Source organism: Silurus meridionalis, chromosome 27 (genome assembly GCF_014805685.1).
Source record: "Silurus meridionalis isolate SWU-2019-XX chromosome 27, ASM1480568v1, whole genome shotgun sequence".
Classification (NCBI taxonomy): Eukaryota; Metazoa; Chordata; class Actinopteri; order Siluriformes; family Siluridae; genus Silurus; species Silurus meridionalis.
In genome coordinates, this window is record NC_060910.1 from 14786140 (window position 1) to 14810808 (window position 24669).

A 24669-nucleotide genomic window follows, 5' to 3' on the forward strand; every position below is an offset into this window, starting at 1 on the left:
ATGTACGGAATCCAGGAGCATCTTTCTACTGCTGTGAAAGAACGAACTTTTGCAGAAGAAATGGATTCAGTCCGCCCGTGGGTGCGTAATGTCGGAGTCGTGGATGCGAATGTTGCAGCTCAGAGGTACACAACATTTTTATCACTATGCATGGCAAATATAGATTTATATTCATTTATTGTTGGGAAATATTTAACAACAAGTGTATTTTAAAAAGCCGAAACCATTCAAGCACTGCATTAATTTATTTTCTATGATATAGTGTAATGGCGCAATGGCAACTGTTCACAACATTTCCGCTCAAATATACACAATAACTCAAACATCATATCGAATCTCTCTGGATATAAATGATGCACCAACAGGTGTGTACCTTCAGAGACGAGATAGCAAAATGTCACACACTTGAGTTTCCGGCACTTAACTTGAAGCTGAAGAGTCAAGAGCCCCCTGAAAGAAGCACTACAATCTCTTTAATAGAATAAACACAGGCTTTTACAGCCATTCAGTGAGAACATACTGAACTGAACTGAACTGAACTGAACTGAACTGAACTGAACTGAACTGAACATCATACCGCATTTAGAGCTTCCTGTCTTTGGCTGTGAAAATTCTTAATGTGAATTATAATAATAAAATTGTTAAATATTTCACAGCGATATAACAATAAAAGCAACACAATAATATATAATAATCATTATAACAACACGAGCAACTGTAATAATAATAAATATCAACATAATGCTTATTATTATTATTATTAATAATATTTAAATGCTGATCTTGTTGTTATTACCAATTTATAATAAAAATAAGATTCTGTTGGTATTTAGAGGCATTGATACAAACTTTTTGAACTGAACTTTTATTTGCTGCATAGAATTTTCTATAGATAGAAAATAACATTGTATAACTATTAATAAGCTGTGTATATTTTAATTCATTAATTACGGTATAAAATGACATTTTTATATTTCTTCATTTTGCTTGAAAATGTGAGCTAATTTTAAAGCCTTAATGCAGAATATATTTGTAATTTTTTAATATGTTGCAAATATATTTTTCTAATATATATTAATATAACAAAAAACTCACATCTACCAAAACAGCCTCAGCAATTTGTTCTAATTTTTTGCAAAAGTGCGTTGGTAAAATTGATTGTTTGGTTTAGATCATTCAGTGTTATCAATTTAAAGTTTAACAAATGTATTAAGATTGGTAGGCCTAATTATTTGTATAATTGCATATCCTTCAGGGTTTAATAATTTCTATAATTATAACATTTGTCACACACAGATTCGGGGTTATGTAATTCTAGGGGATTGTCATGTTTAACCTTATTGTCAGGTTCAGGACACCTTTGGACACAGTGACACGTGATGAAAACTGATAACTATACTCACGAATATGCCTGCTATAATAAATAACTTTGCCCAGTTACATGTTTGTAATTTAAGTGTGAAATTCATGGCAAATTATTGCATCTACAGTGGTGTAGCTCTGTCTCGAGCCCACTTTGAGAAACAACCGCCCTCCAACCTGCGAAAGTCCAACTTCTTCCATTTTGTGTTGGCCCTCTATGACCGCCATGGACAACCAGTTGAAATTGAGAGGACAGCCTTCATTGACTTTGTTGAGCATGATAAGGTACATTTGCGTTGTGTTCACACATATCATAATATATTTTTTTATTTTAAAGTAAAAAAGACGGTCACGAATTGTAGAATCTATATGATAATTCTATTTAAAGAATTCACAAATATAGCTTTTAAACGTTTCCCTTTTTTCTTAGTTTTAAACTTTAATTTGAGGTGATACTTTTGCAACATTGAGCTGTACCACATTGTACTATATTTAAAGACTAAAGCATACAAATCTAAATAAAATACAAGGTATCAAGAGTTAATGAGTAAGGCAAACAGAGAGAGAGAGAGAGAGAGAGAGAGAGAGAGAGAGAGAGAGAGAGAGAGAGAGAGAGAGAGAGAAAGAGTGTGTTAACAGCATGCAAAATACAAAAGTAGTATTAACAATACATAACTCATGGGACAAAAATATACCACCATCACATTATTATATAATATAACAATTCACTCATATCATTAAATAATTAAATATAATACATAATTTTTTGTATATATGTATTTACACAATATAAACATTTTATTTTTAATTTCCATGCAATTCATGGGCAATAATGGAAAATAGAATTAGAATAGAATTAATACATGGAGCTCTCATTGTACACTTAAAAATCTGACCAGTTAATGTGTGTAGAACCTATATAGCATTTATATTCTTCTCTCTACCTTCATTTCTGCATTCATCCTTTGGGCATTGAGTCTTGGTGCATTCTCTGGAGGCTAGTTATTAAGGGAAAAGTTGGAAAGCAGGAGAAGCTGAAAAGGGGGTTGGTTTATAGGCCTCATGTCATACTGGAGCTTCTCTTTCAAGGACAACAATCTCTCTCTCTCTCTCTCTCTCTCTCTCTCTCTCTCTCTCTCTCTCTCTGTATCTCTGATCAGCATCTCTACTAAACAGCAGTGTAAGATCTGTATATATAGAGTTTTTATATGTGCATTACACTGAATGACTGCATAATGAAAATCATTTATAAAGATTGTGCACCTCTTTAGACATTTCTCAAAGCTCTTAAATCAGGTCTCTTACTGTCTGTTCATGATTTGAATTCAACAATCCATTCCACCCTGTCCCTGCTCTTTATGTACTGAAAGTGAATTAAAACATTAAACTGCAATGCATTTAAATGTTAAACAGTGAATTCACTGAGGTGTTTTACATATGCAGTGACTTTGTGATGGTATATGTGGCATCTTAATTCAGTGCACTCTAGGACATTTTTCTGTCAATGTTATATTTATTTCTTCAGGTTTGTGTTTTCTTGTGTCTGTTTTTCCTGTTTTTCCAAGGAGCAGACGGGAGAAAAAACCAATAATGGCACACACTACAAACTCCAGCTCCTTTACAGTAATGGTATGATTTTGTCTTCGAATATTTATTTAACCTGGGGGGAACGTACAATATATGTTAAGTATAGTACATAATGACCCAAAAGAGATGGTAATGGCTTTCACATAAGAACTAGTTTCTCATCAGTGCTGAAGAAATTTGCAAATTTGGGGTAAAATAAAGTCTTAACAGAGCATAGAAATGTGGTAACCTGGAAAAAAGAAAAATCATGCAAGTGGTCCACATTAAGCCTGTTATTGTTCTATTCAGTGCAAATAGGCCTTTTTGGAGTCTTTAATGATAAATCTGGGTCATTTGTATGTATTCTAATTTAAAATTGTAAACTTGTTTTATATCAGGTGTACGAACTGAACAAGACCTTTATGCTCGTCTTATTGACTCTGTCACAAAACAGGTAAATGTCTCCATTAGACTACTACAGGTGTTTCATATTGCATTGCCTCTTTTGCCATATAACCTGTAAATAATACTGGTTTCTGTGTTTTTTCTGTTTTTTTATTTAGCCCATATCATACGAGGGGCAAAATAAGAATCCTGAAATGTGCCGTGTTCTGCTTACTCACGAGGTGATGTGCAGGTAAAAAAACATGGTTACATGCTCATATACTGAGTGGACATGTGGACAAACAAATCACTTTACTACAAAAGTACTACAAAAGTATGTGCATGTATGCAGCCTTAAAAAAACATATGTGGGAAATGAAGACAGACATAATATGTACAAAAAGGTACATTACCACAAAAACAGTACATTACCACAAAAACAGTATGACGCAAAGACAATGGAAAACTGTTTATAAGATGCAAATTGTGAAATCTGCATCAGTAAAGACTTGGACACCAAGTGACAAATAGACAGCAAGCACACGGCTATACCCACAGACAGCTTGTTTTGATGGGACGTACGAGGAGGCGTGTGGGTCTTTGACCTCAGGCTCAGGGACATGATAGTGGAGGGCAGAATGGGAGTGGAAATCAGCTCCAGCCCCCATTGTGCGGTCAGCAGATGCCCGAGTGGGGTTCACAGCTGGCTAATAACAGAGGGGGAGAGGGCGATGAGGGGGATGAGGGCAAACGACACAGCTGGGGAGTGGCTCTATCTGACAGAGGGGGAGTTTAGGTGGTGGTGGTGGATGGGGGGGGTTAGGGGGTAAAAGCGGACAGCAGAGGGGCAGATGGCCAGGGGTGGGGGGCACTTTTGTTATGCAGGATGGGCGGACTAGTGAAAGCTTAGGGGAGGGGGCAAAAGGGTTGCCCACAGACAAGAGATGCTTGGTGTTGGCGTGTGTGTTGTCTGTTGTCTATATGTATGTCTGGCTTTTTAGAGATCACATGTTTAATGTGTTGTTGTCTATAGTCTGAATAAAGGCACACTGTATAATCTAACGTGAAAGTGTCCAAGGAAAGTTTGGAGTAAGAACACAAAGTGCACTCTCTTGTAATTTTTTTAGTGCCTTTTGTCCATTCACAAGTTATACATTGTTCTTATAGCCTGTGTTTATTGCTTTTACTGGCGCAGTGTTTACCTTTAATTATAGCACACTCTTTAGTCAACTAATGAGCTTTAATTTAAAGTAATAACAGGTTATTGTTGTGCCTTATTGTTACCTAATATAATTGAATACAATAAAAGTAAATGTTAAATTTATATATATATATATATATATATATATATATATATATATATATATATATATATATATATATATATATTAAAACTTAATTCTGCCTGTTTCTCATCTATAGTCGCTGTTGTGAGAAAAAAAGCTGCGGAAATCGGAATGAGACCCCATCAGACCCTGTCATCATTGACAGGTAAGAACTGTAAATTTGTGCTAGTCATCACATTATAGTACACAAGAGACCCAGCAAGAGTTTCTGGTCTATTTAAACCAGGCATGAATAGCAGTTAGCTGTGACTCATATTAACAGTGATAATCAGAAACATTCCTGATAAGACTGACAAACCAAATCTACATTTGTCTTCCTCTGCACTTTAGTTTGCACAATTCTTTACACACTTGGTTCTCACAATTCTCTTTCGCTTACACACAGAGAGTCTTTTAAAGAAATTCTAAAACGAATTTATTTTATGCTTTACTGCTTGTTAAATGTAATTCGAGTTTTCTGTGAATTTGATAAAAGTTTGCATTGATAATTTATTGTCATTATTTTCCTTTTCCTATTTAAATACTAAATTCCTAATGGCTGCTTATCTTTTGTCCTATTTGTTTACTAATTTGCCAGGATATGTCTTAGTACAACAGTAGTTTGTTTTTCTTACTGTATTACTGTCTGTGTTTTTGTAGTTTTCTTTCATGGTCCATGCTATTTACAGTGTCTCTGTGGAGCCATTCAAACTTTCTCAGAAAGAAGAGAAAATAGCTGTTATTTTTTTGGAATTTGTTGGAATTCCTGAGTATGGCATCTGTTTTTCTCCTTTATGAAGTGATTCTTTTTGACCCGCACTCCATCATTCACTCTGTCTCCTTTCCATGCCTTACCCTTTAAAAAAGGTCTTACTTTACTCCGGGGCTCCATAAAATGAGCAATTCAGTTGAGTATTTTGGTCTTCAGGAGCTGTTAGTCTGGTGGTGTGGTGCACCAGTGACTTGTAGATCTGATGCTATAGTTGCTAGCCAAACACTTCTCTGGGGGAGTGTCTCATTTGACAGGTCACCTCATTAGGCTAATCAAGGGGTTTTTGTACCAAAACTGTGCTGTTTGAATTGCCATCCTTGTATAGCTGGTATTACAAATTCATGTAATCATTATTCACAAACTAATCATATTTCCATTCATGCTTCAAATTACAAACATGTAAGGCATTCTTCTACAAGCTCATAAGTAGTATGGTATGTCTGCATGTGTGCTCATTAAATCATTTTAAGCATTCTGTATTGTTTTTAATAAACTCTCTCTCTCCCACACACACACACACACACACACACACACAGAACAAACAAATAAACACAAACACAACACTTCTGCCTCCACACATTTTCTTCAAAGTAATATTGTCATAATTAGTAAGCCTCATCAGGGCACCTCTCAATACACATGGGAATTAGGGGTCCCCAGTGTGCCACCTACCACACCAGCCTTCACCCCCCCCTTCCCATTTTAATCTGTCTTCGTATTATTTGGACCTTTCTGCCTTGTCTTTTACTCTCCTCCCCCTCCTCACAATCTGCTATTCACCCCTTCCTCTACTAATCCAGTTATTAGTGAAAGGAGAGAGAAGAGATCCCATCTGATCCCGGAGGCGGCATGCCTTTTGCCACTTTATGACCCACACATCTGATGCTTGTCCCACTGATTAACTAGTGTTGGTATGGCTGATGGTAAATTGGACCATAAGCACAAAATGCAGGCAGTTTATTGTTTTTTGAATTGCTGTTTATAACTGCTACATATAAACACAGCAAGTTTAGGAGATGCTTTAAGAAAAATAAAAACTCTGGGGTTATATGCATGCTATGATTATTTACATCATTATTTTACAGAGAGGTTTAATGAAGGCTTGATGCAACATTTTCCAACTTCATGCTACTGTTCGTATATTCTTATTGACTTATTTATCTTGCCTGCCCTGTCGATTCGAGCACATCCTTGTGTTAATTCTTAGCTAAATTTGGAAATGTTGAATTGATTGATGGATCTATTCTATCCATTCATCAATTCATTGATCAGTGACCCCCGAAAGCAGATTACTTTAAATACAGATATAATAATACATGAATCAGATGTATATAGAACTGAGGTTGTTACACTTTGTATTATATATATATATTACTAGAAACTATGTGCTATGAGCTGTGAGACATCTTTTAATAGATATGCTGATTTATATAACCCCTGGATAGTTTGCCATCTTTGATGTTAAAGGTAATAGGCAAAGTAAAAAAAAGACATACGTTTTTTTTTTTACTACTAATATTATAATTGCTGTTTTATATTAAGTCTCTTTTTGAGCAGTTCTGTAAAGGGCTTGAAGATTAGCAGGTCAAGGAAACACCAAAATCAATATATGGATGTGAAAAAAACAATGGGGTAACCATGGCGAAGCTTAAAGAGAGTGAGGGTGAGAAGGATCAATGCCATGCAATATATATCTAATTGATTGCGCTTTCTGTGAGGGTCTCCCTTAACAAGCTTGTGCTTTAAGAAAACAGAATCAATAGGAAAACCCCAGTCATGTCAATATCAGCCTACCATCCCCCTTACTATGAAACAGATGGTTTTACAAGGATTCGACACAGGGGCTTACAATATGTATCTGTCCGCCTGTTTTAGTTTAGGTATGAGAACACCCAACTGAAGAACTATCAAGCATGCATAGGATAATGTTAAACATGTGTAATATATATTTAAACTGAACAAATATGGGACAGGTCTGTGCTCGCAGCCATCATTCTTAATTTGATAAGATTGAAATTCTCACCCCTAGTGCCTTCACTTTTTTTTAAACACATTTCTGTTTCCATGGAAGTACTATGCTTAAATTGTCTGCAGATTGTTTAGGTTGTCTTTTGAATCTTCAGGATAAATGTCTATGATTTCTTTTAATATCTATGTATTTATGCCCCATTTTTATATATATCATGGACTAATTTCTGTTTTCATTGCTGCTTATACAGTAACCAACTAGTTCACATAATATTCAGTTTCTGTATAGCTGTCTGCACTGTGTATTATTGTGGGTTGCTGGCTCTCCTTTCCTAATGAAATTCCTAAATAAAACATTATAAAACATCAAATAAGAACATTAAACAATTTGATGGTTAACTAAAAAAAATGATGTCAGAGGTCACATTACCCTTTTGACTGAACCCCATTAACTTTCCCCATATTTTAGAAAAATTTGAAATGATGTTTTCAGTCACCCATTCTCTTTTCTGCACAGGTGTTTTGGGTTTAAAATAGCTTCATAGCTTCTCTTTCTTTACAATAAGACATTTTCATACACTATATACCACATGCATATTTTTACATTCTACATGTATGTTTCTTTAACAAACCTCATATAAACCTTTTCACAGCTACTCACTCATAACTATACTGTGTGTGTGTGTGTGTGTGTGTGTGTAAGAGAGAGAGAGAGAGAGAGAGAGAGAGAGAGAGAGAGAGAGAATGCACAGATGTGAACACACACAGGAGAGGACATCTGCTCCCTTGAGAATTTGACAGCAAGAACGTGAGAGCATTAAGTTATGTATATCAAATGTGCCTAGTACTCTTAAAAACCAAGAGAAAAGGAAACATATGGATGGCTGAAGGTTTATCTGTTTTCCTTCTGTTTGTGTTTATCTGAAGTAATTATGACTTCTCATTACTGCTATTTTTGTGGTTCCGAACAGAATAATTGACAGGTTTGTGACACTTTTATCATAGTGACCACTCCAGTGATCCTTAGCAACCTGATCTAATGAGTCTGGTCACTCTCAAGGTTCTTTCCTCAAACCATCTCAGGGAGTTTTTCCTTGTCTTAGTCACCACTGGCTCACTCGTTAGGCTTAAACATATCAAGAACACACTTATAGGCACTAAAATCATGCATTACAACTTTATAACCTCTTTATCTCTTTATAGCTGCTTTGGGACAATGAATGTTGTTAAGATCACTATATAAATAAAGGTGAATTGAATTGAAATTTAATTGAATTGAACTGAACTGAACTGAACTGAATTGAAATTGAATTGAAATTGAATTGAGTTGAATTGAATTGAACTGAATTGAATTGAATTGAACTGAATTGAAATTGAATTGAATTGAATTGAATTGAGTTGAGTTGTTTACCTTCAACAGAACCCACAAGTAAGTGGAAATCAAGTGTTGAATTTATTCACCTAATTTGTTCATTAATGCCTAGAACACAAATGTATACAATGACCCCGGCAAAGATGTATTTGCATTTTCACTGTAGGTGTTTATCATTACATGCAAGTCTGTGAGACAAGATTCAGACAATGTTTATTTTATCTAATTGCATGCTGATGATGAAGGTAACAGTCAGTATATATAAAGATTATAGTGAAAGGTCTGTACAGAACTGTGTGTGTGTGTGTGTGTGTGTGTGTGTGTGTGTGTGTGTGTGTGTGTGTGTATGTGTGTGTGTGTATGTAGTTTTCATTAGAAAAATCTGAGATTGTTTTGAAACTTGAGCAGGCAATTAGTTAGGTTTGTGTGTTTATGTATGTATGTGTGTTTGTGTGGAGAGTGGTGTTAAGCTGTCTTAAATTTCACTAATGATTTAACAGAGCTTCCTGATGCTGGCTCAAGCCCCACTGCTTTGTTTGTTTGTGTGTCTGCTAGACAGTAATCTGGAGATCTCATCCAGATTTAGGCTGTGCACTGATAAAATCATTTTATCCTTTTCTTTCTCCCAGATTACGTATTCCTGAATCATGCTGCACTGTGGGTCAACTCACATCATATCATATCACCATTAAGCACATCTGAGAATCCCTTGAGTGAAATCAAACTATTAGGCAAAATGAATGTGTGTGCTGGTCTTTGAGTATGTGTGTGTGTGTGTGTGTGCATCGCTATGTATATGTGTGTGTGTATGTGTATGCATGTGTATGTATGTATGTGTGTGTGTGTATATGTGTGTGTGTTGCGGATTTGGCTCTGTGTGTGTGTGTGTGTGTGTTTGTGTGTGTGTGATGAATCTGTCAGGATGGAGGGCAGGGTTGATGGGCCCGCTGACAGCTTCTCAGCAGGCCTGCTGTGAGCTCTGCCAGTGTCTTGCTTCCCTCCCTCCACCTCCTTTCCTCCCCTGCTCCATGCTTCCCCTTTACTTCTTCTCTCCTGTCTGCATCCCTCCACATTTGCTATGGATTAGTTAGGGACAGTAAATTACAGTGCCTTGGACCTTTAAATGATTCCTTTCCCCATATCTTCACACATTCCCCCACCACCTTTTTTCTGTTCACCCTGACCACTCTTCCTTCATCTGTCAATTGTTCTGTTTATTTTTCTGTTTATTTTTCAACCTGTTTTTTCCTGCTTCTAGCTGTATTGTCAATTCCATCTTTCCATCTTTCTCCTTTGCCCTTATCTCCTCACACAACTTCCATCAAGAATTTTGCTGCTATGACACTTTCAGTTTAGTTACTATTGTCATCCTCAAGTCTCTCTCTCTCTCTCTCTCTCTCTCTCTCTCTCTCTCTCTCTCTCTCTCTCTCTCTCTCTCTCTCTCTCTCTCTCTTTTTCTCACTCGCTCTACAATCTCTCCCCTACTCTGGAAACAGATGTTGTTTGTCAGATCCTATCATTACTGGCTAATTAAGCAGACATCTCTTCTCTCTTTTCTACTGCCTGCTGCTCACTAATTCTCAAAGATAGTCCAGGCTTTGTTCCCTACAGAGCTGAAGGTGTATCTCATTCACTATGATGCATATGTTTGTGTTACTTCTCTTAAGGGCTGGACGATTTTGTAAATTTTACTATTAAACAGTAAAACCATGAAATAATGTGATTTCTGCTGTGGTAAGACGTGAGTAATATGTTGCTATTATTTCATTTTAAAATATGACTTTCATATATGGTACTCTCCAGAATTATTAGCATCCTTTTTGAAAATGTGCAAAACTAAAATATAAGAAAGTAAAAAAGAATTAATCCATTAAGAGATTATTTTAGCTTGAATATATAAAGACACTTTAAAGTTTTAGTTTTGTAATGTAGAAAAGAAACAGCACTGAATCTCTATGTGTAATACCTAACAAGGTTAAAGACAGTTCTAGAGAGATTTTGAGATTCTCATACTTGAGGCATGTATGTGGACCACCCTCTTCACTTCACAAGATGTTAGAAGTACTGATTTTGTGTTTCTTTAACCAGTTCTATGTCTATTTGGACATACATTTAAATGATATATCTATGACAATGTCTGAACCTTCTAAAGCAAACTAATTTTGGGTTGAAATATTCTAATGTCACCAAACTTCACTTACCCTGTATCGCTTTTCTTATTAAACATGCTGACATTGTACATGGTAAGAGGTTTGATGTTTGCTCATCTGACCCATAATACAAGAGTCAAACTGTAGATCTAATGGTGAACGGTGTAGTTTAGGTGCTATGTGATTTTTTAAAAAATAAGAGCAATTGCACAGTATTTCTTTCTAGTTTTAACATAAAACAGTAAGGGTGTAATTTGTTTTAAAAGTAATAACACTGGAATTATTATTATTATCATTTTTTATTAATTATTAAGAAATGCTGTCCATTAATCTTCTTTTCTCAGTCCCTTAAATTATTATTTAGATTTGAGAAATTTCTATAAATAATTTTTATAAATAATGTTGAGTTGCCTGGGTACTGTGTTAAATACTTATCCCTCGACTCAACCTTGCTAGATGTCCTCAGTGAAGCCCATATTTAACACTGCATGACGAACTGAAGGTAATTCTGAATTTCACTGCCTCAGCCGTTGCAGGGTGTGTAAATTCCTCTGCAAATAAATTAAACGTTTGCTGTTATCCTCAGATCATTCCAAGGATCGAGAAACGTTCTTATTTGGATGATTGACCCATTATAGATGCTAGTTCAGTGCATGAAATGAAGAAGTCATAATGTCCGATGAATCTATTTAAAGTGTGTTTAAGTAGAAAAAACTCACACTGATGTAATGTTGGTAACTCATACAAGGAGAGCTGAATAGAATAAATCAGGCAACCTCAGGATTCCATTTACAGTGTGTGTTAAGAAAAAAAACTTAATTTAAGTGTTTCACAAGGAGGCAAATTTTGACATGGAAAGGTGAGAGCCCTGGAAAATGCCTGGTGCTGTTTTCATTTCGTTTACTCATGGAGCCGGGTGTGAAAGGTCCCGGTGTGGTATGTGGTGACGGGGTATCGCTTTAGCCACTCTGCTCTATGCACCCTGTTAGCGGGGTCAGAGGTCACCTGCACAGGGTGTTAACCCCCATGACCAGTCTAGCCCTGGTCTGCCATGGGACTCTGGGAGTCCAGAGTATTTATGACTGACTCTTCAACACCCCCCTCCTTCCCCCAGCATGCATCACACTCACCTACAACTTTCCCCCTTTTGAGGCAATAAAGAAAGTCATCCTGCTTTTTTGCACTCATCCATAAAAATGTGAATATATATATAGAACTATGTAGAGAATATTTATTTCACTTCAAAATGTTTTTGATAACTTTTTAAAGCACAAAATGATGCTTGTTTTTGCACATGCACATTGTTACATTTTTATTTTCAATTCAGATTGATTTATTTTTATTTGTAACATTGCTTAAAGGAGCTTAACAGAATAAAATAGACTGCAACTGTAAATTTTAGTGTCATAAATTAGTCCCTATTATGTTATTACTAATGAGTAATCCAGTAACGACAGTGCCGAGGAAAACTCCCTGAGATGTGTTCATGTGCAATTCAGTTAACATCTGTCTGTTCATTTAAAGCCAGCAATGTTTGCAAGGTTTATAAATGCCATTTATAAATTATCTGCAAATAAGAACAAGATGGGTTTGATGATATTGGATTTTCACAAACGTTTAATGTTATACAAAATAATGCTGGAATATAGTCAAGTAGGAACACGTGTATGTGTCTGTGACTTACAGTTCACTGTGTCATCAGTGGTGCTGGAGAATCTTTCAGCATGTCAATATTTTTAATGCCTCACATCTGGTTTCCTAATTTTCCTCCCCCCTGAATCCCTCCATGTCATGACACTGTTTTGTTTTTCTAGGGAGGGTAAAGAGTTTCGGTGGAGGAGAGGGATTTTGATGAGTGATCATCCTAAATCTTAAAACACCAACACAACTCTTCTTTTGGTCATTCTCTTTCTTTATGATTTTTTTTTCCATTTTTGTAAATAGTTAATACTCCCATTATTATTATTATTATTATTATATTATATTATATTATATTATATTATATTATATTATATTATATTATATTATATTATATTATATTATATCTTGTGGTCATTCTTAATTATCATAGTTTTAATCAAACCTTTTTATCAGACATAACTATAACATTGTTAATAAATAACCTGTATACATTAGTTTATGTAAATATTACTTCTAAAGTCAATATTATTTTACTAATATTTACTAAGCTTATTTGTTTAATGTTTTCTCTATATCATTTATTTACCACAACATAATAAATTATAGACAACAGTACATTTATTTATGTTTACAAATATTCAGAGTAAATGCCACAGCTTTTGCTAAATCCCATCTATAGCCACATTATGGACTGTGTTGTTGCTTGTGCACTATGCCTGTTTTTTCTACATTAAGCAAGTTGTCACTCTTAGAAGGCAGTTCCATGCTGAGAGTGTCGTGTTTGGTCTTGAGAAGTGAGGCAGATGCACACAAAGGCCATTCAGAGGCCTGGCCAGGGACTCCCTCTGAGGCACTGTGGAAACTGATCCCCTGGCTTAAGACTCAACCATACCTTTTGTTTCCTAACAAGTGTTCCTAAGGATGCAAAGGGAATTGACCGTTGCCTGACATTATAGATTAATGCACCCAGTGACATCTGCAGCTCAGAATGGGGCCATTGCTTTCACTTCTGCAACATTGTGCTTTTATATAAAAGGGAGGTTTAAAAAGAATCATTAATGTCCACCTGATTGTAGTGCTATTAACGCAGAAATATAAATATTACACATTTATAATGAGTTAATAGAGTAATTATTACACAATTGATCAAATTCTTGTTTTAAACTTAAATAAATATATGTAATTACTAATGAACACACATTTATCAAAGCCTACCATTACTCCTCCCAATCCCTCCATCTGTTAAATCTGAATACCACAACAAACCACAACAATGGTTGATATGTGTTGATATTAAACTTTCCCTTGCAGAACAGCTGAGATTGGGTGGGTGGGGGGTGTTGTGTTGCAATACAGGGATGTTTGGGAGGCCTAATTAATTATGCAAGATAGCTCTAATTATAATGCAGCAAATGGATGCATGGCAGAAGGTGCGAGGCACTGAGCCTGGGAGATTTGCATGCTAAGTGGGCAGGGAGGGGGAAGTGACTAATGCATGCTAATGTGTCCGTGGCCATCGTGCTTAATTTTAGCTGTTCACAGCTGGGTACCGCTGACTCTTTTAGGGGTGAAAAGTTGATCAAATGGATAAGGATGAGAACAGGGTGGGTGAATTTTATTTCAACTAAAAAGTTGTCTAGAAGTAACATTCCAGTGGATGAAGAAACTTAAAGGAGCAGTTTGTCATTTAGTAACTCTCTGCTGTCTACCAGGTAACCTGCAAATGCAGTAAAACATACATTTGTGAGTGTGTGTGGGTTTACTTTAATTCAGGATAGATACATTTTATGTTTAAAAAGTAAACAGATGACTGACATAGTGCAATTTTTCACAAAAAGTGTATATTGGTAATATTGTTGGTTGAATTAAAGAAAATGCAGGAATGTGGGCAGTCAGAGGTTGGCATTTGCAACCTCACAGCTCTGTGTGTCCGTGGTTTGATCTTGAGCTCAGGTTACTCTATGTGTATATTTTTTTCATATTTGTTCCTTACATTCAAGTTGGTTAATTAGCTGTGCTTAATTGCCTTCGGTTGTGAATGTGTGTGTGAATATATTCATAGCGACCTGCAATGGGCTGGTTTTCCTTCCAGTGGGAATTTTACGGCCTTGAAAATGAATATTAAAAAAATTTAAAAAGGGAAAAGAAAAATATTGTTTATAACGTTGTTTAAGTGCAAATTAAGCAACTTATAATTAGTGCTGTGCATATAGAACTGTGCACATCTGTATATGGTCATGACACAGGATGGCAATAAAATCCACTTATTCTTTATTGGAAAATTTCTAGGTTATTTTCTAATATCCACCTCTGTTCAACACTATGTTAATCTAAACAAATGTAAGTATCTAAATGAATGTGAGAATCTTGGAAAAGTCATAGTGTTGCAGGGGTCATGTCTTTTTGAAAACATGGACAAACTGCTCATTATTGTTTTAGGATTCTTTGTATCACAGCAATATGAAAATAATAAAATTATTTTCAAATATAAACACTGTAATATCTCAAACAGTTACATTTCTGGATATAGGGTTGTGTTCAAATTTAATTATGCTGCAATCTACAGTCTTCACTCCACTTTAAATAACTCAAAATAAAATGACAGGGCACTGTCCTGATGCTAAGCTTTCATTATTATCCTGGTCTAGTCTGTGATAGAATATACACAAACTTTATATTAGGATTTGTCATACAATTCCATATAAATTAGACTTTATTTCTGCCTCTTCCCTCAGTCTGTCTTTTGTTGGAATATTAGTTCCCAGTTGAATTTTTTACATTTCTGTCCCTCCTTGCTTTACATTGGGGACTTTGGGATTGCGGCAGATCTGGGTTGCCATGGCAGCAGTGCCATACTGCCGGACGATACACTCTTGTGATTTGAAGTCTTTTCTTCTCCCCCACTTTTTTCTCTACTCCTCATCTCCCTCATTTCTTTTAGTTATGTCCAATATATTACACTGATGTTTACTTTAGTACACCACACACAAATTCACACTTAAGAACTCACCATCGCAACAAATCAGTATAAAAATTAAATGATATGCTGTAGATATACATGCCTCCCTTTCCCACTCTGCCAGCTGCATACTCACAGACCTGCCCCATGGGAGTTTCACGCACTGCATTGTGGGATACTGTTGTCCCCTGGGCCTATACTGCTGTTTTGAGTATTTTTCGTATTTAGTTCAGATGTATTTAAATGTTAGTCTTTAAAAAGTAGAACTATTGGATTATTGGATTATTTTATGTCTTCATTTGTTCTTTTATTAATAATTTTTTCTAAATTTTTATTCTATTTTTTGAATCGTTTATCTGTAAATAAAACAGAAGATTTATTTTTTTTCATTGGCCAACATGTATTAAATTAAACCTTTTTTTATGTTTTGTTCCCCACAGATTTTTCTTGAAGTTTTTTCTCAAGTGTAACCAAAATTGTCTGAAGACAGCAGGGAACCCAAGAGATATGAGACGATTTCAGGTACAAAATCAATCCAAAATCAATCAGAACATTTCATATCCTCCTGCAGCTACAGAAGACATTTACAGCAAATGCACAGTGGCCGTCTTTTATCAGTGGCTCCAGTGTTAAAAACTATTAACTATTTGATTGTAATCATATAACAGTTATGTACTCTAGGGTTATAGGATAAACAGCAAATTCTTCATTTTTCTTTAGTCCATAATTGATTTTTTATACTCTAATATTTTAATATTTCAAAATGTATCTATATGTTTGTATGTTTAAAGAGTAATTTAAGAATGGCTAAAAACGAATCAAATAAGAGAGAGAAAGAGAGGGTGTGAGAAGGGGAGTGAGAGTGAAGGAAAATGAAAAGTAGAAGGTGTGGGTTAACTGGGAGATGTAGAGAGTGGAGGAAATAAGCCGAGATGTTTCAGGAAGTTGTCAAGATGTGAGTGATTGGTTCCAGATGTGGGAGGTCAGGTTCCATGACCCAGGAAGTACTCACTAGGGACCTTCCCTCCTCACTTCCTCCTCCATGTCTTTCACTACCACCCGCCCCCATTCTGACATCCCTTCCTCTTGCCCTCCTTTACTATCCCGTCTTCTTTCCTTCCATCGTGTTTGTTTTAACTCTTATCCTCTGACTCATGCTGGGAAATTACTTCCACGTGGGTCCCACACCTCTGTGCATCCCTCTACAGAAGCACTGGCTATGTCTCTAATTTACAATTATTTATTTTGAGAATAAACAGTGTACTCTGCCTTTTGCCATCTAGCCACCTGAAACATTTGACCATTCCTATTAGATTGAAAGAAATGGTCAATTTTTCTTGCCATGAGACACCGTGCATTAAATTCTAGTGCATCACAGGGTCAGTGTGCTTTTAGGAGTGATATTAGGAGGTCAGAACACACCATCAGTCAGTATATTCTAAAGAAACCAGGAGATATTCCCTCCATATGGTTGATGGCTTTGAGAGATGAGGTGGACCACAGAGAATTTCTATGCACCTCCTGCTCATAGGCCATAGCATATTAACACATTATACAGTGGTTTTACTGGCAGCGTTTAACACATTATACAGTAGGTTTACTGGTCGGCACTATTATGATTTGTGTATCTGTCCCACACTGTCTTGGGTTGTCTGTTTGCAGTGTCTATTGTCTGCACTGTTTGCACACGATGCACTTTATGTGGCTAGAACAACTTACTTTAGTCCTTAGCTCTGTGTTTTGTACTGTAGCTTCATGTTGTTTTTATGTAGCACCAGGGCTCAGGAAAAACATCTCATTTCATCATGTACTGCATCAACTATATATAATCATATATAGAAATGACAATAAAAGCTTCTTCACTTGACTTGAAAAATATAAGGAGAAGTTGATGGAACAGAGAAAAGGACAATTAGAGAGAATTTTCAAGGATACTAAGAATTATGGCTGAGAGCAGAACAAACAAATATAAAAAGATGGAAGAAAATCTTTTTATTTATAAATATATTAAATATTGCATGGGTCAAGGAGAGTCAATTTTCCATGAATCATAAGTGCCACTGAGGGGTATTTAAATGGGAAACGGCACCAGTGCAATAAAACCCTCTGAATGCTTTACAAAACATTTAAACCTCTTTTCTCCTGTTAGGTGGTCCTCTCAAGCACTGTTAGTGTGGATGGTCATGTTCTTGCAGTATCTGATAACATGTTTGTACACAACAACTCAAAGCATGGCAGAAGAGCACGAAGAATGGAGCCAGGGGAGTCATTAGAGAACACCATGGAATACGGTGAGATGAGTAATAAATGGGTGTTTTGTCTTTTTACATGAAAAATACATTTTCAATAAACCAAATAATGTACAAACATTAATATGTTGTACTAAGCAAAAGTCATCATTCTGCATAGAAGTTATGTCACAGGTAAAGTTCAATGTTAATTTTCCAGTAAATAAAGAATGGGTTCTGCATTCCAAAAATGAATCATGTGTGATAGTCAGGTTCCTATAAAACTATAGAAGATTTTCCAAGGTGCTACTAATTATATCTTTTTTTTATTTTTATAAAATGTCACGGGGAAAATTGGCTTAATTTCTTTTGCACAGTACAGAATATACATCATATACAAATATGCATTAAAATAGTTTAATGCTAACATTTATTCCGGCACCATAAGTACAACTCTGTCACCATGACATAATAATCTTAATGAATAATCTCTTTCTACATAAACAGCCACCCCATGTATAAAAGCCATCAGCCCAAGTGAGGGCTGGACCACAGGTGGAGCGATGGTGATCATCATAGGCGAGAACTTCTTTGATGGTCTGCAGGTTGTGTTTGGGAGCATGCTGGTGTGGAGTGAGGTTAGAAATACTAGAAGACTTTCATAGCTTCCCTATAATCATTCATCTGATCTCCTGTTTATTTATGTGGTGGAACTTAATTTTTTAAATATTTTTATTATAAAGATCAATTTGATAAATTGATTAGTCATGTTAGTATATTCTAGAGCTGTTTTAATCACAGGAACTGATCAGTCTTGAATTTAACTGATAACTGTGTGTGTTTTTCAACAGTTAATCACTCCTCATGCAATCCGGGTTCAGACACCACCAAGACACATTCCAGGGGTAGTGGAAGTCACACTGTCCTACAAATCAAAACAGTTCTGCAAAGGAGCTCCAGGAAGATTCATTTACACAGGTATGCAGAAAGTCCTTTTTGGTGTATCTTTAATGTCACACAGGTATGCAGAAAGTATTTTTCGGTGTTTCTTTAATGTCAGTGTTATTCTGTAAATTTTATATCCCTAATTTAATTAACATACATTTTCTAATATATTTTATGACTCTATGTGTGCCTTTTGAAAAATACTATTTTCTACTGTTGACTCTGATTGATTTATCCTTAGCATTGAATGAACCAACCATAGACTATGGCTTTCAGAGGCTTCAAAAGGTTATTCCTAGACATCCCGGGGACCCTGACAAACTGGCAAAAGTATGGAATTTCCTGCTACACTGAACATCTAAATCACTTTCTTGCATGTGCACTGACAGTGTTTAACCACTTTTCTGGTTTTCTGCTTAGGAGATGCTGCTTAAAAGGGCAGCAGATCTTGTGGAAGCAGTCTATGGAAATACACACAGTAATCAGGTAAACATGAAAGACTGCTGTACTCAAGTGTGAAACAATGACAGGTTAAGGCTTGAGCATAATATTTTTGAGAAATGGACATCTTGAAGGTATCATTAGGAGCAGATTATGAGTCAAAATGGGAGAAGCTTTAAACAGAATCATGAAAGCACCATACATATAAGTGCATAACATAGCTTTATACACTCAATATGTATAACGCTTTTTGTCTTATTTGGCTTTAGGACATGTTGCTGAAGAGGGCAGCAGACATTGCTGAAGCTTTGTACAGTGTGCCACGGCCCCACAGTCAACTACAGGCTCTGCCCAGCTCCCCAGTGCATGGCAGTGTCATGGGACTAAGCTCCTACCCATCTCAGCTGGGTGTGAGCATTGGCGACCCCGGACAAAGCAGTGGCCAAGGTGAGGGAGTCCAAAGAATGTTATGAACAGTATTTTAGAGTGTGTTATGCCGACTCAGCAAACACTTACATGTGACACATTATTTCATAATATGTTAGGACAAATATCTCAAAGCAACAGGATGGATAGGTCCAGTCAATAGTGGGTGTAAAAAGGCATATTAAATATAGTGTACTAATAAAAAAGATTAAAACAGGTACTCACAGGCGCACTGATTAATTCATTTGAAATATTTGCAGACTGTAACCAACATCTGTCTGTCTTCTTGTAAAGGTTACATGCGTAATTCTACAAGTTTGTCACCACGGAGCTACCCATCTGCATCCACCCCTCAGCAGTCCACCTACAGCTCTGGAGGAGGCATGAGTGGAGGCTATGGTGCTGTACCCATGGGTAGTCTAGGCATGCCTGGGTCTCCTGGTTTCAGCAGTGCCTCCCCAAACAGCTCACCTTATGGTAAAGACTGTTGTTTTACTGTTGTAAAGACTTTTTTTTTTTTATAAAGTGACACATTTCAGCGTAATATGTTTGTAAGACAATGTACTTGTGGAGCTGAAAAGTTTTTGCCATTTACCAAAAGGTTTCCCCTGTTGCATAAAAAGCTTTGTCTAGTATTTACAATGATTTGCTTGCTCTCAATTTCCTATAAGGTGAAAACAGTCCAATAAGAAAAATAAACATTTTTAAACTGTTTGTCAAAATTGTACATTCACACAATTAGACCTAAATTTTATACAGTCTTTTATTTGCTAACATCTGACATTCTGTTGTGTCTGTTCATCAGTATCAAGAAATAATGGCTTTTAACTCTATCCTCCACCCTGTTTCTCTCTTTTTTCAGTTATGCCATCGAGTCCCACTATACCAGGCTCTAGTTCATCTTCCTCTCTTCTGCCTTTCTCATCTTTTCCATCAGCAACCAAACAGAAAAGTGCTTTTGCTCCTGTCTTGAGACCACAAGGCTCACCTTCACCTGTCTGTCCCACTTCAGGAGGGAATGGCTTTAGAGGTGACAACCACAGTTTTACTGATAAATAAATTCTGTTTCATAAAAAAAGAAAACTCACATTTCAGCAGCCATTGTAGTATATTTTCTCAAGGAACACTACTATAGAAATGAAAATTGGGTATATTTTAGTCGGTGTGCGGTTTGTGTAGCAGTATAGATTTACTGTTTTCTGAAAATAACTCAATGCAGCAATTATTGTCTAACTAGCTGACAACAAAAGTGAGTACACACTCTGTCAACATGTAAACACTGTGTTCAAAGTGTCAATATTATGTGTAAGCACCATTGTTATGTAACACTGCCTCAATTCACCTGGGCATGGAATTCACCAGAGCTGCACAGGTTGTTGCTGAGATCCTCTTCACCTCCTCCATAATGATAACATGGAGCTGCTAGATGCTAGACACATGGCACTTCTCCACAAGGGGATCTTCCGCTTCTGCAACCTCTAAAGCAATGCTGGGAGCACTCATTCATCTGACTTTAAAGCAGCTTCTGCACCGCATGAGGACTCAACTTCTTGGGTGGACCCTTGTGAGGTCTGTTCTGAGTGAAACCCATCTTGGAAAACCTCTCTAGGACCCTGGCCACAGTACTGTAATTCAGTTTCAGGATGTTACTTATCTTCTTATAGCATAGTCATCTTTGTGGAGAGCAACAATTCTAATTCTCAAATCCTCAGAGAATACTTTTCCATGAGGTACCATGTTGAACATCCAGTGTTCAGTATGAGAGAATTGTACTCAAAGCACCAAATTTACAAAATACACAAATTTGTATGGTTCTGTCAAGCAGACAAAAACATGAACATGATGAACAGGACATGTGGCTTTGCATGATTACACAACATGAAGCTGTTATCACTGAGGGTGTATTCACTTCTGTTGCCAGTTATTTAGGCAATAATGGCTGTATGTTGAGTTATTTTCAGAGGACAGTAAATCTGTAATGCTATTCAACCTACACACTAACTAATTAAAAATATATCCAAGTTTCATTCTTTAGTATTGTTCCTTGAGACGCTATACTAAAATGGTTGCTGAAATGTGAGGGGTTTACTTACATTTATAGGTGTATATATATATATATATATATATATATATATATATATATATATATATATATATATATATATATATATATATATACACAGTGGAACCCGGTTATGTCGATGTCCTAGGGGGTCGCCAAAAAGCATCGAGGTAACCGATGATCTAGATAAACGAAAATCAATATGGTGGCAGTATATTAACGTGCTTGAAATTTACTAGAAGTGCGTTTATAAATGAGAATGTGCATGCACGTGTTTTTGGAGGGTTTTTTACAAAACATCGTTGCCACGATTTGTTGGATGAAGGCATGCTATAAAAATACATACAGTACATGTTTATCTGTCAGGAATACACCTGCCACGCCCCCTTCGGCCCCCTTCGGCGTGTCAGGTGCTTTCTCGGCCGCTTTCTCTGAAGCTCCGCTTCAATCGCGCACATATGGTGCTCGTTTATCATCATCACCAGCTCCTATTTAAACTTCCACACTCTCACTGTCCGTTATTGTTGGTATATGTTGGTTCACGGCGGTCGTTGTTATCGCGCACGTGCCTTCCCACCGGCACTCTCTCAATGGCTGCTCTTTTCTTCCCAAATCGCACCGCGGATTCCCCCTGATCCTGCCGGTGTTCATTTTATGATTTTGGATGGTCATCACACGTTCCGCGCCGCCAAGCGCAGCTTTCGCCTCCCGTTCATCGCATAACATTTAACAACAAAAGGCAGATGTGCACTAACTAACAGCAGAGATTCACCATTATACAATACAACACCTGTAGCAGCTGTAAGCCTTGATTTTTCCGCCACTTCCGCGAGTTCTTCTGCGGCTGCACCGAGATAACCGACGTTAAATGGCAAATGTTTCCCCCCTTGTGCTCGAGATATCAGGGTTCGGCGACATAAAAAAAGTCGACATAACCGATAAAAAATGCTTAGACAAAGCGAGAATTTGGCGGTTCCACTTCAAAAACGTCGACTTAATAGGGTTGTCGAGGTAACCGAGGGCGAGATAAGCGGATTCCACTGTATATGTATATATATATATATATATATATATATATATATATATATATATATATATATATATATATATATATATATATATATATTAGAGGGAGAGAGAGAGAAAGAGAGAGTTATTGCATGATTGCATATTAATTATTTACTGTTTATCATGTATTTATTTATTAACAGAATTCTTTTTTGTCCTTTTTTCCTTTAGCAATGACTGGTCTCGTTGTTCCACCAATGTAGAATAAAATTGTTATGAGAGAGGATTTTTAACAGCTGATAGTCCATTGTTAAAATGAGACTAGTCTTTATCTCCTAATTACATAACAGTACACTTCGGCCACACAGAAAGAGACTGCAGACACTTAACAGCTTACAACAAGTGGTGAAATACATCATTCTTTACTAAATGGGACCGGATGATGAAAAGTGAACAGCTTTGTGGAATTTCATGGAGAAAAGACAGTATTTTTTTATTAACTTCTTAGTTTATAGAGGCTTCACCAGTCTCAGTCATTTATGATGATTTTTCTGTGATTAATCTGTATCACATGACCAGAGGACTCTCTTACAAAACATTGTGCAAGTTTCTGAGACAAATGTCCAAAGCTTTTTTAAGGTTTGTGCAGAGACCTTGTTCATAAAAGACATTTTACAATGATACATGAACATTCCATTTATAGAAATGGAGAATTTTATTTTTTTTCTTAACTTTGAAATAAGGGAAATTATAATTTTTACTTCTCAGAGATGTGATTTGATGACCTCATATATTGACTTATTTAAAGAAAATGCTATATAAGTTATTTTTTAGTTTAAGTAATAATAAAACACTTTTTAATCCTATTTGCTATTGTTCTACTTGTAATATCTTATTACTGTGTTGCCATTATTTTTATGTTGTGAGTTTATAATGAACATTATGAGCTTATTATTTCTAAATCCAAATGTTTCCTGGATAAATCCTGGTCATTATGTTAGGGTGAAAATACTAAATATTTTTTTAAACCGCTCCAAGTATGTCACTGCATACAGCTATAAGGTTTTCTTCCAGTATCATAGATAAACTTGCCTTTAGTTGTTTGGTTATTCGGATAATTATTAGCCTTATATTCAGAGTTTACATGCAAGCTCTTCTTTGCATAGGCCATGCAGTAAATACTACTGTATATGTTTACAAATTTTGTAGTAGAGTAAAAAAAATCTAGATCAGAAATACTACATCTGCATTATCTTGAGCAGGGTGCTTAATATTTTCAGCAGTGTTACACTTTGTTTCCCCACAGAATCACTCTGTAACTATGCAGTACATGATTAGGCTTGAACTGTTTGTGATCACTGTACGACATTAAAGCAAATAAAAGAAAAACTATAATGCTACATTTCATTTAGAAATAAAAGTCACCAATCTTCTTCATATGTGTGTTTTGGTAAAACTGCCTTAGTGCATTTTTCTCTTAAATCTTTAATACTTGCATTCCTGTGAAGTCATTAGGTGGTGGGTTCCAGTAATTTGGTGTCAAATGTTAACATGATTACAGCTGAAGCCAAATGTAATTATGTTAATAATTGCCACAAGCAAGGTTGAGCCAACAGTACAGAAGCAAAATAAATTTCATAGCATGTACAAGGTGTGATGTGCAAAGCTAAATGTAACTATATATTTCTATTCTCACCTCTCTCACATTACATCTTCTGTAAGCAATATAACCAAGTTATGGCTGTGTTGGCTCTGCGAGAAAGGAACGCAGTGCTTTGGACATGTTGGCAGGGTATCACACATATTTGCACTTTTCATCACATTGGGGTTATTTAGTAAAAATATTTTGGGTGATGGGTGGAAAATGTAGACTTTAGAGGAAATGTGCATGATGTGCATAATTGGAGAACATGAAAAATCTACTCACAAAGCTCATGTTTAAACTGGGGACCCACTATGAAGCAGCACCACCTGCAATAACACCTCAACTATGTAGTTTTATCTGAATATGCTAAGACAATTCCACCAAACCCTGCAAACTGTCAATTGTAGACTGCAGA

At 36.1% G+C, this 24669-nt stretch overlaps 1 protein-coding gene across 5 annotated transcripts; it reads left to right on the forward strand.

The window, feature by feature from the left end:
- Positions 1–23401, forward strand: ebf2 (EBF transcription factor 2). 5 transcript variants are annotated; one of them, XM_046841837.1, is made up of 17 exons: positions 1–125; positions 1491–1647; positions 2928–2991; positions 3327–3382; positions 3492–3565; positions 4735–4803; positions 15940–16021; positions 17649–17790; positions 18235–18365; positions 18579–18705; positions 18914–19002; positions 19093–19158; positions 19383–19560; positions 19703–19705; positions 19834–20025; positions 20402–20569; positions 22841–23401. In XM_046841837.1, exons 1-17 carry the CDS (start codon positions 1–3, stop codon positions 22870–22872), a joined length of 1755 nt encoding a protein of 584 aa, XP_046697793.1. In that variant the 3' UTR covers positions 22873–23401. The 5 variants fall into 5 exon arrangements, with proteins under 5 accessions (XP_046697793.1, XP_046697795.1, XP_046697792.1 ...); XM_046841839.1 differs by having other exon boundaries at positions 19834–20016; positions 20477–20569; XM_046841836.1 differs by lacking the exon at positions 19703–19705 and having other exon boundaries at positions 19834–20016.
- The last annotated feature ends 1268 nt before the right edge of the window (positions 23402–24669 follow it).